The sequence below is a fragment of the Pecten maximus genome, chromosome 1 (assembly GCF_902652985.1).
Source record: "Pecten maximus chromosome 1, xPecMax1.1, whole genome shotgun sequence".
In the NCBI taxonomy this organism is placed as follows: domain Eukaryota; kingdom Metazoa; phylum Mollusca; class Bivalvia; order Pectinida; family Pectinidae; genus Pecten; species Pecten maximus.
In genome coordinates this window covers 56760883-56780988 of record NC_047015.1, presented here as the reverse complement: position 1 = coordinate 56780988, position 20106 = coordinate 56760883, and the positions used below count along the sequence as shown (strand labels likewise).

General features: G+C 37.0%; 1 protein-coding gene across 1 annotated transcript; it reads left to right on the top strand.

The window, feature by feature from the left end:
* The first annotated feature begins 1515 nt into the window (after positions 1-1515).
* On the top strand, positions 1516-6496 carry LOC117338958. The gene is made up of 2 exons (XM_033900326.1): positions 1516-1639; positions 4271-6496. The coding sequence occupies exon 2, from the start codon at positions 4309-4311 to the stop codon at positions 6079-6081; it is 1773 nt and encodes a 590-aa protein (XP_033756217.1). The 5' UTR covers positions 1516-1639; positions 4271-4308; the 3' UTR covers positions 6082-6496.
* The last annotated feature ends 13610 nt before the right edge of the window (positions 6497-20106 follow it).

The window sequence follows — 20106 nt, the reverse complement described above, 5'->3', positions numbered from 1 at the left end:
GGACGATACCAAACCGGTTCATCAGTCCAGGACGGAACAATCTACTTTTTGAATTCTTAGTGGCACAACGTCTAGATATTTTGGGGTACAGCTATAAATAAACAGGATTGCCTTTTAGGAATGCACGAACCTGAATCAAGGAATGATTAGCATCATTAATTCTTTTAACAATGTCACCACAGATATATAAAAGGTGATGTAGTGTTTGCATTCATGAATTGAATGAAAGGCAAATGATTTATTTTGTTCGTTTTATTTCTGCCATATATGCTGTATGTACATGTAATGCATATCTCGGTTTTCCCTAGGACGCAACTTTAAACGTTTATATCCAATAAGGTTGAATATATACCCAGGAGTTATATCAAAACAAGAGCAACGGTATTGAGAACAAGGAGAAAATAATGGTGTAGCTATGCAAAAATTATATGGATGCTTTATAGACACACACACCAACACACTCCCTCACACGCACCCTCCCTCACCCACTCTCCCTCACACAGACCCTCACACTCACACACACACACACACACACACACACACACACACACACACACATATATATATATAGATATCCGCTATCTGTCTCTCTCTCTCTCTCTCTCTCTCTCTCTCTCTCTCTCTCTCTGTCTGTTTCTCTCTTTGTCTCTCTCTCTCTCTCTCTGTCTCTCTCTTTCTGTCTCTCTCTGTCTCTATCTGTCTCTTTCTTTCTGTCTCTCTCTGTTTCTCTGTCTGTCTGTCTCTCTCTCTCTTTTGTCTTTCTGTCTCTATCTGTCTCTATCTGTCTGTCTCTGTCTGTCTCTGTCTGTTTCTCTCTGTCTCTGTCACTTTCTGTCTCTCTCTGTTTCTCTCTGTCTCTCTCTCTATCTTACAATCACAAACACATGTTGACTGTTTTCCACTTCGTCAGATGTGACTATCTTTACCTCTTTTCTTCACTAGTCAATTGCAAGACATTTCTTTCGGACAGTTCGATAGCCATACCATCTTTTTTCCTCATTCATTATCTCGTTTTTCAATCATTGCTTTGCTTTGTTTAATCGGTAGTTTAATATTTCATGTTCGAAATATATAGTAAGCTAGTGACCTGATGTACAATTGTGTAAAAAGTTTACATAAAATCACACAAAATAGACCATACTCATATGTAATCGTAACTGTCAGTTTTAAATATTAATTTGATAAATGACGCTAAAAAAAAGAAAGAAAAAAGAGACCCAATTCAATTACAATATTTGCACATTTTGCCAACACGTTCTCAGACATTCGAGCTGTATTAATGATCATGTCAACACCGGAATAAAGCGATTGGGCGTGAACTTAGTTATTTTGTTTTATTAGTTGTTTTAAGCTGTACTCGAGGATTTCACTTTATTTTTTTTTGTTAATTATTTTAAGCTGTACTCACTGATGACACAGGTAAACTGAAAATACTGTTCACACAAACACCCACACCAACACGCGTCACGCTTTGGTAACTTTCTGTTTGAGAACGAATGCCATCTTTAGTATGTAAACCCCTCCTGTTTGAGAACCAACGCCATCTTGAACTTGCTACCATAACTAGGACCTGCAGAAACTGCTTTTTGTTGCTATGAAATAATTAAGATCCCATTTAGCACAGGAGGAAGAATTGAAGGTAAGTTCGGCCGTACCCCTATCTAAAACTATGATTATGAATTTCAGCTCCTACGTAAAATACGACATACCTATACTAGGTTACCTACATCATGTAAGGTATAGGAAATTATAGCACAGATCAAGCTCTTCATTTTACATGGACCCTAGCTAGCTTTTCTAGTTACCTTTAAAACACTGCTTACGTTAATTACAGATAATACATACCATGTTTATATTTCAAAACTTTATTTCTGAGCATTTCGGTCTTTTGTCATTTATAGCTCATTTGAATCGCAAGGAAATTTACATTGATTTGGTAAGTATGTATCATTATATCTTGAAAAACGAATTTAAATAATTTAAAAAAAAACTCCTGATTTAGCTGACTTTAGAGATAACTGTGATACTGACTTCTATTTTCAATTACTTATTTACTGAAATGGATAGCATATCTAAGATATAAAGTTACTTCAACACCGGTAATATCTTTCCAGTTTACGTTTAAAGTGGATACGACACCGTCAGGAAATAATGAACCGATTATCATGAAAATTATCATGACATGAGTAATGTTTGCGCCACCATTTGCTTTGTTGCAAAAAATGTCTTTCGATATTTTATAATTTTCTGAAAGCAGACTTTTTGGCAAACTGTGCAGTTTAGAACAAACAGGTGCAATCCTCTGTAAACTTTAGTGGTTATAGGTAGAAACCTTGTTAAGTTGAGGAATTTTACCTGCAGTTGAATATATTACAATTTATGCTTTGTTTCTCTGTTGTTTTCCCGTTGTAACTGCCCAACATGTATCCTTACTATGTCTAACAAACGTGACTGATTTAAGTTGATATAACTTTTTTCGCCATTGTTGTAAGTTTACAGAGCCATGAAAGGGTGATTACCTAGTTATACCAAAATAACTGTCACGTTAAAAAGAGATAACTAGTTATACCAAAATAACTGTCACGTTAAAAAGAGATAACTAGTTATACCAAAATAACTGTCGCGTTAAAAAGAGATAACTAGTTATACTAAAATAACTGTCGCGTTAAAAAGAGATAACTAGTTATACTAAAATAACGATTTATCGGATTATACTGAAATAATTATCACGTTAACATGAGATAAATAGTTAATGCGTTATACCGAGACAAGTACTTGAGGGGTTATACCGAGATAAGTAGTTAAGGGGTTATACCGAGATAAGTAGTTAAGCGGTTATACCGAGATAAGTAGTTAAGGGGTTATACCGAGATAAGTAGTTAAGGGGTTATACCGAGATAAGTAGTTAAGGGGTTATACCGAGATAAGTAGTTAAGGGGTTATACCGAGATAAGTAGTTAAGGGGTTATACCGAGATAAGAAGTTAAGGGGTTATACCGTGATAAGTAGTTAACGGGTTATACTGATATAATAAATCACGTTAACATGAGATAAATAATTAATTTGTTATACCAAGATAAGTAGTTAATGGGTTATACCAAAATAATTGTCACGTTAAAATAAGATGAATAGTTAATGCATTAGGTTAAGGGGTTATACCGAAATAAGAATCGCGTTAAAATTACTTTAATAGTATTATGCCGAGATGATATAGAATCTCAAAGATGACCTCTTGGAATGAAGCGTGAGGGTAGGGATAATTTTAGAAAAAATCGCTAATGTTGAGCTCAAATTGAGATGGTAACTGTATATTTAGATAGGTTTGTCCAACCACATACGCATGGTCTAATGTACAGAAGGGTGGTGTCGGGATGCTGGGGCTACACTCGATACCTATTTATAATCATTAACCCTTGTGCCCTCCCCATATACCCTATAAGACCCTTCCACATATCATAGCATGTCCCTGCGGTGCGGTTCATGCAAATTGTTTCAGTCATATTTTGCTCATAAGGCTACTTCTCCATAATGATTACTTGCATGTTACATCTCACGTGTTCTGTAAAACGTTACTTCTTATAAAGCTTTACAAACTCGATACCAAGAAATTATATTGCCTTTGTCTGCTGTGATTAATTTCATTGCTTTGTAATTAATTTTTCTTTGTTTTCATGATAAATACTCAAATGTGATTGGTCGAAAAATTCTTTTCATTCTTCTATGAAAGAAATTCCGAGAATGGCGGGAAAAAGGTGACGTCACAATACGACAATTGACGTTGCGTATTGATTTGAGAAAAAGAATCCCATTTAAAACCAGTAAAATTGTACGTAAAACATGTTTTAAATTAGAAAATCATTTTCAAAAATTAATCATAAGCGTTGATGTCCTTTTTGTTTTTAGTTTCATCGGGGTATGAAACAAATTTTGTTTGCAAACTTCTGTAAGAATCCGCTACGCGGATTCATACAGTTTGCAAACAAAATTTGTTTCATACCCCGATGAAACTAAAAAAAAATGACATCAACGCTTAAAGAAAATAGATAATAAACCAAAACCTACATTAAAGTCATTAGTACGAAATATTTCATAAGCATTAAATTTAAAATACAATATGCGTATATATATATATTCACAATTAAATAAAAAATATATTCATTCCTTTTTAATTTGATTACTGTCGATGAATGCTGCCAATACCGTGGCTTCATCAGAACATTCATACTTGAATTATTTATTAATGTCAAACTTTCGTTTCTCTGTTATACAGATATACAAGAAAGGTTGTTAAAACACCAAACAAGTCTGATGGCATATAAATATGGACAGCACAGCCTTCGTGAACAACATCCTCCCAGAAAGAAGGGAGATACTGAATGTCCCATCCACGAGGGCAATGAAGTAGTTTTACTTTGTCAGGACTGTGATATTCTTATATGCCTTATTTGTCAGACTACCGCTCATGAAATGCACAATGTCTCTGAAATGTCCACGATGATCAGTCAACACCAGAACAAGCTTAGGGATATCATTGATATAACTGAAAAGGTTAAAATTCCGAACCATACTTCAGAAATAAAATCAGCCAGAGAAGAACTTTCCAGACATCAGGGTCATTACAAAACACTTCGAAAGAACATTCAAGAAAGAAGAGATCTGTGTAAAAAGGAATTAGACAACATAACTGCAGATCATATGTCAATCTGTGACACGATGGAGTTGGCGGCAACGGATCTCATCCAGACACACATCACAAACCTGGAGAAGAGGCTGGATACTTTGAGGAAACTCCCATCAGAGTGTAAACAGACTCTCCAAAAAGGAAGTGCTGTTCTCTTGTATGACTCGGTGTCGGAAAGCAAGGAAATGGGTTCAGACATTCCACCGACACCTAAAATAGACTTGACAGAGTTTACTCCATGTAAGGACAGACAAAGTCACCTGAAGCAGGCCATGGGGGTCGTGAAAATCCCTATCGAACATCTCAAGACAGAATCAGCAACTGAATCCATTAAAGATCCAGATATTAGAGAAAAACAGTTGAGGGAACAATCGAGAATAGAGGACAAACCCCCAACTGAAGAACAGATGTCAAATATAGATATGTCAAAAGTAACACCAGGAATTGACGATATCAACTCGAGCAGGCCAAACGTACCTTCCGCTGAACCTCTCATCACTGAAGAAGATAGAATGGACAAAAAACCCTCAACTGGAACAGCCATATATGACCTTCTTGACAGCCCAAATATAATAAATCAGATCCCATATAAGAATGACGTCACAACAATTTGCCCTACATCTGATGGTGGCGCATGGCTAAATAATTATAAAAGCACCAAAATACACCAGATCAACAACAAAGGTGACGTCATACAACAGATAGAATACGACACATACATAACAGATATCAGTTTAAACCCTAGAACAGGTCGCGTGTGGTACTGTGGCTATGATGAAACCGTCGGTGAAATATCAGCATCAAATAAAATCGTCAGATCATTCGCTACGAAGGGTATTCCTTACAGTCTTTGCGTGGCCATAGGGAATCGGTTATTGGTTGGTACGTTGGGTGGAAAAGGGTCCGATATAGTAATGTACACAAACAATGGAGAGGTGTTACGTAGAGTTTCTTTGGAGGAGTTAAAGCAAAAGACGGTTCTGTGCATCACGGAATGTTCTGTCACAGGAAACATAGCTGTAGCTGTTGGAGAATCAGTCGCCAGAGGCAGCAGTGTTGTTGTGTACAACTCAGAATTTCAGCCCCTGTTCCGCTATCGGGGAGAGGGGAGACAACTACAACGGGCACCAGATCCGTCTAATCCCTATCCAGATGTATATCACAATAAATTCAATCCATATACAGTTCTATATGACAGTAAGGGCAATATTGCTGTGGTTGATAGGAGAAGGGATACTATAGAACTGTTAAGTGGAGGAGGGAAGTACATAAAAACACTTCACACAAACAAAAGAGGACAGGGAGCAATAGGTATACAGAAGGGTGACATTTTGTGGCTTGAGTCCGTGCTAGATTCAGGAGAGCTGGGAATCAAACTTCTCAGCTATTACAGAGAATAAGTGAATATCTTTTGACCAAATGTCATTTCGTTAAAGGTTTTATGGCATTTTCTTCTTATTTTATTTACACCATTTATCCTGATAATTTCTATTAATATTTTGTCCTCATTATAGAATAATGCGATTGATTTTCATTTATTCTAGCATCTTCTAGTATATCTATAATCAAAATATTTACAATTCTTCGATAATAATAGGAAGATAATGTGGAACGGTCCGTAGGGTCACGAAGGATTGAATATTTTATAGTTAATCATATGTTTTTTTCAGTGAAAACAAGATTAATATAGTGCTGTTTATATGGCATGAAAATCAGAAGTCTCGTGGGAATCAGAATGCAAAGTAAATGATGCTTTGTAGAACAAACGGACCATTAAGAGTAAACATATATCTTATTAAATAAGTGTTAAATTTTGAGGGCAGTTTACATTTTTACTTTCACAAAATAAACATCTGGGACAGTTGTGGTAGGCGGGGCGAAGGGGGGGGGGGGGGGGGGGGGGGGGGGTATGAAAGCAAAAATATACACCGCTAGGCGTGTTGTTACCATGTACTCTGTGAACCTTTGCGTATCTTATAACTATATCTTTAACCCATATCACTGTTTACAAGCCTGCCTTAGTGATCACCTGCATTAAGCGACTCCCTCTCTTATGTGACCATATGCTATTTACTATACTGCCTACTTAAACCTGTATCAGGAGACCACCTGTCATATGTGATATGTTATTGCCTCTCTTGGAAGGTCATATATGACAGGTTTGACTGTATGTTTATCAATAGAATACGGAATTTTGGGGAAATCCATGACTTAAAGGCGTGTCTAGGTATTTAACATAATCATGTCCTAACATTCATCACATCACCATCCCTGAATAACAAATACATATGTATGTGTTAATCATTAGTAATAGTCTATACATATACTATATTTAGGTATGAAATGGCAACGTCATTCGGAAGTCTTAAATATCTTTCACTCTGTGAACCCAAGTGCGTAGATTCTGAACACACAAATAAGCAAACAAACACGAGGCTTGGCTAATGTGAATCTAATCATTAGGATTGAGATATTTTTAGCATTCTTATTAATTTTATTCTAATTCATTTATTTCTTTATTTATTTATTTTACCGTGAAGATCATCTCATGAATATAGAGGAATGTTTCGCAATTCTTAAATTTCTATCCTCAGAAATAAAACAATTTAAATGTGATTAACGACTACAACGTTACTTTATCCATCAATTTGACTTGAACACTAAATCTTTTTTATATCTGCAACGACCTTCGCCTTACGCAGACCAACATTGGACATTTGCGAGTAAATGTTATCCGAATTTTCAATGAGGTTTCTGTTCTATAAAAAATACAACATTTGAAACGATAATTATAGTTGACACAAGATATCAAGTATCTTAAAATATTCATTTCAACTCAGATTTCTGCATTCCAATAGCTTGCTTCGTATATGGGTACATACAAGGTAAAAAAAATTGTAAGACTACAATATCAGCTCTTCATAATAACCAAGTATTCTCTTTTCATGTCCCTTCTTACCTGAGTAACCACGGATAATGTACACTCCATGCACACTCTATCGCCAGTGTTAATCACTAATAATACACACATTTAAATGTATATTGTATACACCGACGTTAGACTCCCTACATACAAGTCGCGTACTTGTAAAAACCACCCACCTGTCTTCCCTTACTCCGAGAATGCATATGATGGAAAACTGAAATTTTCGACAAAAAAGGTATATCGAAAATCATATGCATAAGGTGTCTCCTAAAACATCTCTTATATAAGATTGTGTATAAAAGTAGCTGGCTATGCATTCTAAGTTATCTAAGTTATTGTAGCTTATGTAGATTAATTTCTCCGACCATGAGGTTTATTAAACTACATGTAATTCCCCATTGGATCTTACTTGATATAAAAAAAAGACTGGAGCTCTGAATCCCCAGCTGCTTGTACGGTATCTACATATACATGTATAACTGCATTATTTTAAGCCTTATCCACGAAAAAACAAATTTCATACTATGATATTGTGTATACAAAACACCAATACATGTAACGTTACAGTCCCACTTCCTTGTCAAAATTCATTGTTGTGACTGTAACAAACCGCATGGTGTGCCTAAGCTTGATTGTCGGTCTCGTTTAAGAAAACCTTTCGACAGAAAAGAGATGGGTGACTTAGACTAAGATCAAGTCCCGTTTTTGAAGTTTCTTCCTCTGACATAACTGTATTTACACTTGATCCCCACTTGCCCTTTGCAAGGTAGTACTTTCGGTTGGTTTCGTGGCCATTTTCCCCATCCATTTATTAGTTCTGACATTGTTTTGATTCAATTTTAAATAAGTGAAATACTTAACCATTTTGATAACTATTTCTCTTTAGGGCATTAATTACATTATATATAATTACATACTTTTCTTGGTTTGTTGGCTACGTCCACATTTTGACATATTTATCATAGAATGTAGAATGTTCAATTTAGATAATCTAGACTGACCATTATCAGTAATTAACATTACAAAAGAACTGTTTCATGATATATCATATTTACCATATTAATTAGTATTTACCACTCAATGACATTGTCAATATATTACATTACCAAAAGTTGTTAAACGTTACATGTTCATAAACTGCGCATTAATATAATGTGCCAAGTGAATCAAACCAATGCTGCGGGAAAATATATTAAATATACATTTTCCTTTTGATGAACTAGGCGGACAGTTTATAATTTGTATTTTCATAAAAATAATTTACATTAAATATTTGTATGGCATTGATTATTCTTGTATTGTGTTTTATTATCTTACGCACTATTTGTTTACGCGGAACAACATTGAAGTGCTTTCAGTTGGCAGTTATGGGCTGATAATGCCTATGTCCAGTTGGCATTATTAGCCCATAATTTGAATCAGTTTAATGCTAAAATATATAATAAGAAATTTATGGAAGTTTTATATACCTGGCATTATCGAATCAAAAACGTTCATAGTGAAAACAAACAAGAAACAAAAAAAACAAAAACAAAAAACAAAAAAACAACATGGCACTATGGCACAAATTGCGTCATAACTGATTTGCTTTGTAAAAGCCAATCAGGAAAAACATTTTGAAACTTGCAACCATTTTTAAAGTCATTGGAAAGTGTTCTTAAAAGGGTAATTTGTGCGGGATATTCTTTAACACTGCGATTTTATTATCTTATAACCTACCAACAAATCTGTATGATATATATGACAATACCACTCTTATTACTTATTACAACCTGCGATGTATCTACCTATATCTGTATCGCTGAAGAGTTCCCTAACAACTACCATAAACTTCCTCGTCTCCCAGAGGTCTATATTTTTACAGACATGCCGAGCACAAAGTTTTTACCTCAGAGAAACCACGTTATAGAACTGCCATGCACAAAGATTTTACCTCAAAGAAACCACGTTATAGACCCGCAGCTTATGTCTCGATTAGGATTTCCATCATTGTATTAATACTCCTTTAGTGGCCGTGAAAGCACACACAGAATACCGATATCTAATTGAAACCGTAATTCCAACATAAAATCTACGAAACAATAGCAAAATACGAACATAATATATGTTTAAATGAAGATCTAAAAGAGTATGATTCTCTGCTTCATCGCTGAAACTAGCAATGTCATATTATGTCTCATTTTCGAAGTGAGAACAAGGGTAGTAAAAATGGAGCAATCGCAGATATCAACGAACATCAAACACGTCAGCTCATAATGTTTAGGAACCTTGCATTGTTAGTTTCTCCACCAGTGACCACAATCTGTCATAGAATTCCTGATAATGGTGACAAGGCATTGGATATCAAATCAGCTATGACGCGCAAACTCAGGATGGGAAAGCAGATAATAAACAGCTTAGGTTAATGACTCTCTTCAAAATCAAGCCAATTTGTTATAAGAAAAAACTGAAAAGGAAAGATATTTTCGTTTAACTAGCTATAGTAAGAACTCGTTCGTTTAACTTTCTGTTCACTATCATTTGTGGTATTAATATGTTTTTAATAACACTAAGCAGAGCTTTAACTGGCTGTATGTCCCCATGTTTTACCTAGACTTCACCACTTGTTGGCGCCCCCAAGGAAGATAAAGTTAATTGAAAATTCAAAATTCCTTTACGACAAATATGTTCAAACAAATTTGGTATGTGAAAATAAAGATACAAAATCGTACTCATTTCGTGATAAGATTTTGTTCAACTCTTTAGAAACGTTATTTTTTTATCCAAAGTCTTGTTTAAATGATTTATTTAAATCTGTTGAAAATGCCAATTTCATTGCTAACAATTATGTCGATATATTCGCTCCTTTTGTGAATCATAAAACATTGCTTACTTCATTTGGTACCACGATTAACTCGGCATTTAAACTGACTATGTTTATAAAACACAAATAGGTTATATAATTCTACTTCCCTGTTAACGCACGAGACAACTTCCTTGTCTCCTTAAGGACACCTGTACCCTCAACATGTTTACAAGCTATGTTGGCAGGTCAAGGCATTCGCAGCTTTCATAGCGATTGCAACAGGTAACTACATGAATGAAATATCAGTTTGCAACCTAAAGCATCCCAAAAATAAATCGGGACATATATTAATAAATAAATATGTATTGTTTGGAAACGAGATTAGTTCAGGCCATGCAACTGTTGATCAGTTTTCTATCAATCAATAAAAGATCATTTCATTCATGTAAACTTCAGTTATAACTCGCTTGTGAGATAATTCTACAAAATAAATAAATAAATAAATAGATAAATAATAAATAAATAGAACACGAAGATACAAAGACCATTATCTCTGGACACATATTGGTTGGTGTCCATTCTGTCCTTACTTTTCCTTCCACGACGGACTTTATATATGTTTGTGTCTCTAATGTAAACTGCAGCATTGTCATTTTGATCATAACCCCTTTTCTTACCGTCATCGTACTAGTTTCTATGCACAAATCATTCTTATACAATGTACTATCCCTTCATATGGAAAATCTTTCAAAATATCATTATGTTTATTTAATGTGAACTGGTCATATATAAGACATTTTTTTCTAATTTCATTTATTGTCATTTTTCGTAAGTAAAATTGTGTGTTTCAATTTTGCTACTCATCTCTCGTAAGATCATTTGACAGCTCCGATCAAAAGAACCATTTTACATTGAATTACTATCCCGGTACAAACCCAGAGTTAGTGACTTTACAGTACATTAAGTTTGTATTGTCACTTAAAGTCACGGTTCCGTCAATTTCTCACAATCGGTAACTCCTGGGACAAATATATTCTTTACTGTGAGTAGTTAGAAAACAGAGTAATCTAAAAAGTCGCATCTGGTTGTGTTATGGTGACTAAAGCTGGTAATATCTTATTTGAGGTATACATTTTATATCATCTATTTCGTTTAACTACCCGTAGATGGTGTATATACAACACGGTGGTTATATCCAACACGTGTCTAGAGAGTGTATAACAAGTCGCCGACCTAAATAGATATTCAGGTAGATAAACATCCATGTCTTACATTACCTGTATTAAGTATAGTTAAAGCCTTCCTTGTAACGCACAGGTAAACGAAAGCTGGAGCTGAAAAAAAGTATGTGTTGCAATATTTATTTGGCTAGATACAATATATTCATTTTGCAGTTTGCTCTAAGTATTTACGGAAGCCCTGAAGGGGAATTTTTTAGTTACCACCTATTTATCATTACTTATTTGCTATTCCTTATTTGCTATTCCTTATTTGTTACTTGATAATTAAGACTTAGTGAGACTGTCAAGCAAAACAGAAGTCATCAGTTCTAGAGAAAATTTATAATAATGTATCTAAATTATTACCTCAGTGGAGATACCATTAATCAACAAACGTTATTGATTTGAAATGAACACTTTACTGAACAGAGGTCGCCTGCATAATAAGCAATAACAGACGAGAAATACCAAATAAGTATTAACATAATATCAACTTGTAAATATTAACAATAATAATTATCAACATATAAGAAATAGCAAAAAATATTTTTAAGCCAATTGAATACTCGAGTGCTCACCAATGAAATATAAAACCCCGGGAAACCAAAAAAAAATGGATCTGTACAGCTGTACGTGGGGTGACCCCGGAAACCTTCACAAAGATCTTAATACAACTTCACTTGGGGTGACCCCAGGAAACCTTCACATAGATCTTAATACAACTGTACGCGGGGTACCACAGGAAACCCTCACATAGATCTTAATACAGCTGTACGTGTGGTGACCCCGGGAAACCGTCACATAGATCTTAAAACAGCTGAACGTGGGGTGAACCCGGGAAACCTTCAGATAGATCTTAATACAGCAGTACGCGAGCAACCCCGGGAAACCATTACACAGGCCTTAATACAGCTGTACGTGGGGTGACCCCGGGAAACCCTCACATATATCTTAATACAGCTGTACGTGGGGTGACCCCGGGAAACCTTCGCATAGATCTTAATACAGCTGTACGTGGGGTGACCCCGGGAAACCTTCAGATAGATCTTAATACAGCTGTACGCGAGGTGACCCCGGGAAACATTCACATATATCTTAATACAGCTGTTCGTGGGGTGACCCCGGGAAACCTTCACATAGATCTTAAAACAGCTGTATGTGGGGTGACCCCGGGAAACCATTATAATAGACCTTAATACAGTTGTACCTAGGGTGACCCCGGGAAACCTTCATATAGATCTTATTACAGCTGTACGTGGAGTGACCCTGGGAAACCTTCAGAGATCTGAATACAGCTGTACGTTAGGTGACCCCGGAAACCTACACATAGATCTTAATACAGCTGTACGTTGGGTGACCCCGGAAACCTTCACATAGACCTTAATACAGCTGTTTGTGGGGTGACCCCAATAAACCTATACATATATCTTAATACAGCTGTTCGTGGGGTGACCCCGAGAAACCTACACATAGATCTTAAAACAGCTGTACGTGGGGTGACCCCGGGAAACCTTCACATAGATCTTAATACAGCTGTACGCGAGCAACCCCGGGAAACCATTATAATAGACCTTAATACAGTTGTACCTAGGGTGACCCCGTGAAACCTTCATATAGATCTTATTACAGCTGTACGTGGGGTGACCCTGGGAAACCTTCAGAGATCTTAATACAGCTGTACGTTGGGTGACCCCGGGAAACCTTCACATAGATCTTAATACAGCTGTTTGTTGGGTGACCCCGATAAACCTACACATAGATCTTAATACAGCTGCTCGTGGGGTGACCCCGGGAAACCTTCAAATAGATCTTAATACAGCTGTACGTGGGGTGACCCCGGGAAACCTTCACATAGATCTTAATACAGCTGTTCGTGGGGTGACCCCGGGAAACCTTCACATAGATCTTAATACAGCTGTACGTTGGGTGACCCCGAGAAACCTACACATAGATCTTAATACAGCTGCTCGTGGGGTGACCCTGGGAAACCTTCAAATAGATCTTAATACAGCTGTACGTGGGGTGACCCCGGGGAACCTTCAGATAGATCTTGACACAGCTGTACGTTGGGTGACCCCGGTAAACCTACACATAGATCTTAATACAGCTGTTCGTGGGGTGACCCCGGGAAACCTTCACATAGATCTTAATACAGCTGTATGTTGGATGACCCCGGGAAACCTACACATAGATCTTAATACAGCTGTTCGTGGGGTGACCCCGGGAAACCTACACATAGATCTTAATACAGCTGTTCATGGGATGACCCCGAGTAGGTAAACACTGAAACTCCGTTTGGAAAAAGAAATCTTTCTTAAAATTAGATAGCATGCTGTTTAGCTAATATAATATCCAATAATGTGCAGAAGGTACGATTAATAAAGATGACGTTTGTGCATTGTTATTTCTACACATTTGTTTCTACTTAATTATGTGAATGACGCCTTTTTCATCGGTCTGTATAGGCAATTGTTACTTAATGGACGGAGGAGCTCAGGGTGTGTCATTAATTTCGATCATATTGAACGAAAATAAGCTTTGCTCCCCCAAAAAATAAGCATGCATTTGCTTACTGTAAAGGGAAAGAGTTACTTTTTTTCTTTCTTCTTCTTCTTCTTCTTCTTCTTCTTCTTCTTCTTCTTCTTCTTCTTCAATTTTGAATGGTATTCCTTTCAAACTGAACAGTTACCTGGAGCATGGAAAAGCGTAGCCCGAGTTTCCGAGGTTCTTCTGGCCCTGGTACCATGTCTGTAGACCACATGTGGTGTCAGGGCCAGAGGAAACTTGGGCTAGGAAAAGCGAGGAAGAAATCTGCATTGCTGGAGTGCAGAGCAATGGCAATCGCTTGAAGAAAACACCCTTCGTAGTTGCCATCCAGAATTTGTTTACCTGGGAACAGCGTGTTTACAATTAAAACATTCTGTTGTTGTAACACGTACTCATATACTACAATAGACCTGGTATGTCTACTATTTACTCATTAATTGATTTGCGAGATGTATAGATATTAAAAACGATTATACAAATCCGGAAATGTTATGAAAGTAGTCATTTGGTCATTTAAGACTCAACATGGTATAGACAAAATCACCACTTTACAAGATTAAAAATGTTGGCTAATCAGAAAAGTTAGTCAATATGTGGAGGAGACAATGTAGCGGCCAGAGACCGGTACTCCGAACATAGCGATGCTCTACCATTGAGCACCTGGTCACCGATGTCGAATTCCCGCTACAACTCCTCCTTTCAAGTCTCGCCCTCGAAACAATGAACATCCAACACCGTGGTATTTTAGTGGGCAATTTTGAAAGGAGGAGAATGTAGCGGCACCGGGTTCGAACAGGATCCGAACACTAGCCGGATGCTCTACCAATTGAGCTACCTGGTCACCGATGATCGACCCAGTCCAGTCAAAACTAGCACATGATATTTTACAATTGCGTGACTACACCTTATCTTGTCACGATGACAAATAAGAAATGATATTATGTACCATAACATAAATCTTGTGGGGAAAAAATGAACCAGGATGTATATCATACAATAAATTCTCTATCCAGGAATATCATATTTCACATCTTATCGTTTATTGTGCAGATTTGAATACGCACCACAGCTATAAACCTGCTTCAGCAGAGTTATATCAATGTTTTGCAGATAGACATCAACCCAGCGTGTCGCATGCTTCCTAGTCTTGGTGATACACATGCTTCGGAGCTGGGAAAACATGACAACCTGTTTCCTGAAAACGAAATATAGTTTTGACAGAATGTAAGAACAATTTGTGATTGTCAAATCCAATTTTGACAGCAGGTAAGTAATAATGTAATTATAAGTTCTTAATTTGTTAATTTAATTACACTAATTTAGACAAAAGTGCATCTCATTATGACATACCAGAATATAACATATAGCGTTATATCCAGTCAGTCACTTGTAGCTGCACTTTACCTATACTGTCCTTTCAGAAACATCTACATATAAGTTTAAAAAAAACCCATTAACAATAAATATGTTTCATCTGACACTCTAAGGATAATGACAAGCCCGTGATGTATATTGAATAGTTTTCACTTTTAATGAATCTACTTCAGTAGTATATCACTTTATTACTAACTCTATGCCTTACATTTTTAAAGATCTCAAATTCGCTGCTCCTGGGTATATCAAATACATGTACTTTAATAATAAACGTATTCATTACTTTATATATTATGCTTATATCTAGATGTATATTTCGTTCACGATAAAGAATCCAATACAAAGGCCCAATAGACATGTATTACTCACCTGTTTACTTTATTGCTCGACTATTCTATGCATGGCGTGCATGATTGTATTCGTGGATTCATGCTCAGTAAATCAGCTTAAGTTTGAGGTTCGATCGTTTCATTTGTCTCCGAGGCGAGGCAAGACAACGGGAAACTAAGTTTAATACCTTTTATATATACATGTATGTGGTTGTATGTTATGGAAATAGTTTATTTTAAAGTTTATTTTAAAGTAGCATAGGTGGTAAAACCAATTGTTTTATTGTGGCCTAACCTAACAAAGGAATTTACCTACTAACTTGGTAATAGGTGACACCATATATTTAAAACTGTAAGTTCTCTTAAGTCGACAAGTGAAATAAATTCGACTAACGTAATGACGAAAGTCGACATGTCTTTTTATACCATGGAAGATGAAATGAGTCATGCAAAACATTTTTTCCTGTCAAAAAAGATTTTTGATGCCGACATTCCGAGAGAAAGCTCATTAAGTCGCTAAGTAAAAGTCGACAGAACGAGAAGCAGCTTAACAAGTAAACAATGACTTCTTTATATTGACATGTTAACTGGTGACCACAATATGCTTCCATACTGAAGTCTTACATACTTCATTTGCATAATGGGGCCGCGGTGGCCGAGTGGTTAAGGTGTCCCGACACTTTAACACTAGCCCTCCACCTCTGGGTTGCGAGTTCGAAACCTACGTGGGGCAGTTGCCAGGTACTGACCGTAGGCCGGTGGTTTTTCTCCGGGTACTCCGGCTTTCCTCCACCTCCAAAACCTGGCACGTCCTTAAATGACCCTGGCTGTTAACAGGACGTTAAACGAAAACAAACAAAAATCATTTGCATAAAGTAGCACCTTCCTAAAGACATTTTAATTATAGTTATGATTTCGGCTTGTTTTTATTTAACCTTAGAATATACAGCAATATGCAGCACGTATATGGAGTTTTATGCTAGATTCCATCAGAAGAAAAGAAATGCAGTAAAGTTACCTCAATATACATTTTACGTGCTACACCACTGACCACAGAAGAAATTGGAGCTTATAGTTGGTTTATTTGGTTTATTTTGTTTAACGTCCTATCAACAGCCAGGGTCATTTAGGAGGTTTTGGAGATGGAGAAAAGCCAGAGTACCCGGAGAAAAACCACCGGCCTACAGTCAGTAACTGGCGACTGCCCCACGTAGGTTTCGAACTCGCAACCCAGAGGTGGACGGCTAGTGATAAAGTGTCGGGACACCTTAATCACTCGGCCACCGCGGCCCCTTAGAGCTTAAAGTGCAATAATGTTGACCCAGTGATCTTGAACCAATATTGCTACAACCTTAAAGTATTTCAGAAAGAACAATGACATGGATGCTAAGACAACATAACTGGACAGATTTCAGTCGGTGTTTTTTATATTTATTTGGCCTTATAGTATTTTTTAAAATTATAAAACACTTTTAAATGAGAAAACAAAATGAAACTATGGGAAAATTTCTACTTTTTACACACATTTCTTCATCAACTAGAGTTTGACATTCACAGTATGTAATGCAATTTATTCAACCTGCACAAATAATAAAAAAAAAAGAAAAGGAACATGATCCGTCATAACTGACGAGAAAACATATTCTGGTGCATTGGACTGTGGAAAACAACGTTTATGTATACGACATTTCACTGAACTGTCGTCAACCTATTCAATACCAAAGTTCGTTACAACCCTTCTTTTTTACCGATTTTGGTTTTGGTGGTCAAAAGAAGTTTGAAGGGGTTTAAACAACTAATATTATACCAGATTGTCTCGGCACTCAATCAATTTTTCCTGTAGATATTCCGTTTTGTAACGCTGTTAAATACTAACCGTGATACAATGCTTGGATTAAGAAAATTTCTGTTGAGATCGATCGGTTAAGTGTAAGTCTAGTAGGATAGACGTTCCAGATTTGGCCCCTTGCAAAAACTTCATAATGTTGTTACAGTTGTTTGCTAGATATGTATTTGAATTACGTCTATTGTCGTTTCCTTTTTATTCAGACACACAGGAAAAGGTGTAAGCATCCTTCATCAACTGCTGTATATCCATCGAGCGCCAAACGTCTGTGTAGTAGCATGGCAACAAAGCACGGAAGATCAGTTCTCCGTCAGCAATTTCCAATCAGAGTTAAAGGGACTTCCAGATGCCCTAGCCACAAGGACAACGACGTAGTTCTTCTGTGTCAGGATTGCGATATACTGATCTGCATCAGATGTTCAATCACCGCTCACAAAACACACATAGACAGTTTCCGGGAACTAACCCAAATTAAACATGAACAGAAAAATACACTTCAGGAATTTATTAATGAAACAGACAACGACAAAATCCCCAAGCTTAATCAGGAAATGTTGTCAACTGAGAGGGAACTTTCTACAATGTGTACCTAAATATAGAAACATTTATGAAAATATTGAAAAACAAAGAGCTCAGTGCCAGCTTGATTTAGACATGATCACTTCGGATTATAAAGCAACATGTGAAAAGATCGAAATGGCTACTACAAATCTTCTCCAGACACACATAACACATTTGGAGAGAAGGATGAATACTTTGAAGAAACTCTCATCGGAGTATAAACAGACTCTCCAGACAGGAAATGTCGCACTTTTGTATGATTCGGTATCAGAAATCCGGGAATTTGACTTGGATATTCCACCGAGGCCTCATATAGACATGACAGAGTTTACTCCAGGTATAGACAGACAAAGTCACATGAAGCAGGCCATGGGGAACATGAAGTTTTCGGCTGAATATCTAGAGGCAGCAGTGGCGATGGACGTCCGCTTTAACCAAAGTCTAGCTTTGACACCGAATTCCTCGAACACGCTTCCAAGGGCTCAGTCCTTCCTTGGAACAGTTCCTTACAAACTTCTGAACAGTCCCATTGTCATCTCGCAGTTCTTATACAACTATGGCATCACATCAGTTTGTCCTACATCTGTCCAAAGCGCATGGATTTGTAACATTCACACAAAAAGTATAAAACTGATCAAAAACAAGAAGACATTTTTCTCCAACAAATTTAAAGTCGTAGAAGAGATACAACACAAAAGTGACCTCACAGACATCAGTCTTGACCCCAACACAGGTCGTCTGTGGCTCTGCTGTATGGATGAGAGAACTATATATGAAATATCTGTATCGTCGGTACCAGTCGAAAGGTTCACTACAGAGGATAGCCCAGCAAGTATGTGTATAACTAAGGAGGGTCGGGTAGTGGTGGGTACATGGGGAACACAGGGGTACAAGTTGGTGATGTACACGGTGGACGGTCAGGTGTTACATACGGGCATTGTAGAAAGATCAGGAACGGGAGTCATTCAGTCAGTTACAGAGTGTGAAGTCACAGGTAACATAGCTGTAGTGAGTAGTAAACTTATCAGTGGAGACGGCAGTGATCCAGGAAACTACAGGCGTCACATTATTGTATACAACCCAACACTCCAGCCCGTGGTTCACTACCAGGGGGAGGGGATACAGTTCCGGGGGGAGGGGATGCAGGTTTCGGAGATACCAGTCAGTTTTGATCCATACACAGTTATATATGACAGCAAGGGAAATATTGTTGTTGCTGACATTACAAGGAACACAATAGAACTGATAAGTGGAGCAGGGAAGTACATAAAAACACTTCATACAAACAAAGGAGGACAGGGACCAGTAGGTATACAGACGGGTGATGTGTTGTGGTCATATTTGATGTCAGATACAAGAAAGTGGGGAATCAAACTCCTCAGGTATTATAGTGAATAACCTTTTCGGTGAATAAATAACAAGTTACGCAAGGAAAGGAATAAGTGACATGTTAACAAAACCACTATTATAAATCCAAATCAATGAAAAGAAGCCAAATAGAACTACACGGTGACTCTACAAAATCGACAGTGACAATGTTACCTGGTAAATACTAGTCGCAATATACCGCTCGGCCAGAGAGATCTTCTCTTTCGCTCGATCAGTTGAGCGTAAAACTAGTAAACCAGAGGTCCCGGGTTCGATCCCTAGCGGTGATTTAAATTTAATCGATCATGTGCTAGAATAATTATAGCGAGGCATTCAGGAGGGGTACACAGCGTATTTAACCAACCGTATTAAATTATTTGAATAGGAAATCATGATTGTTTCCATAAAACTTCCTAATAGCCTGCTTTAGCTTGCTTCTCTCGAAATCCAATATTATAATGTTCATCTT

Excerpts from the sequence above, each read along its gene's own strand:
- LOC117338958 (XM_033900326.1), top strand. The coding sequence starts at position 4,309 with ATGGCATATAAATATGGACAGCACAGCCTTCGTGAACAACATCCTCCC.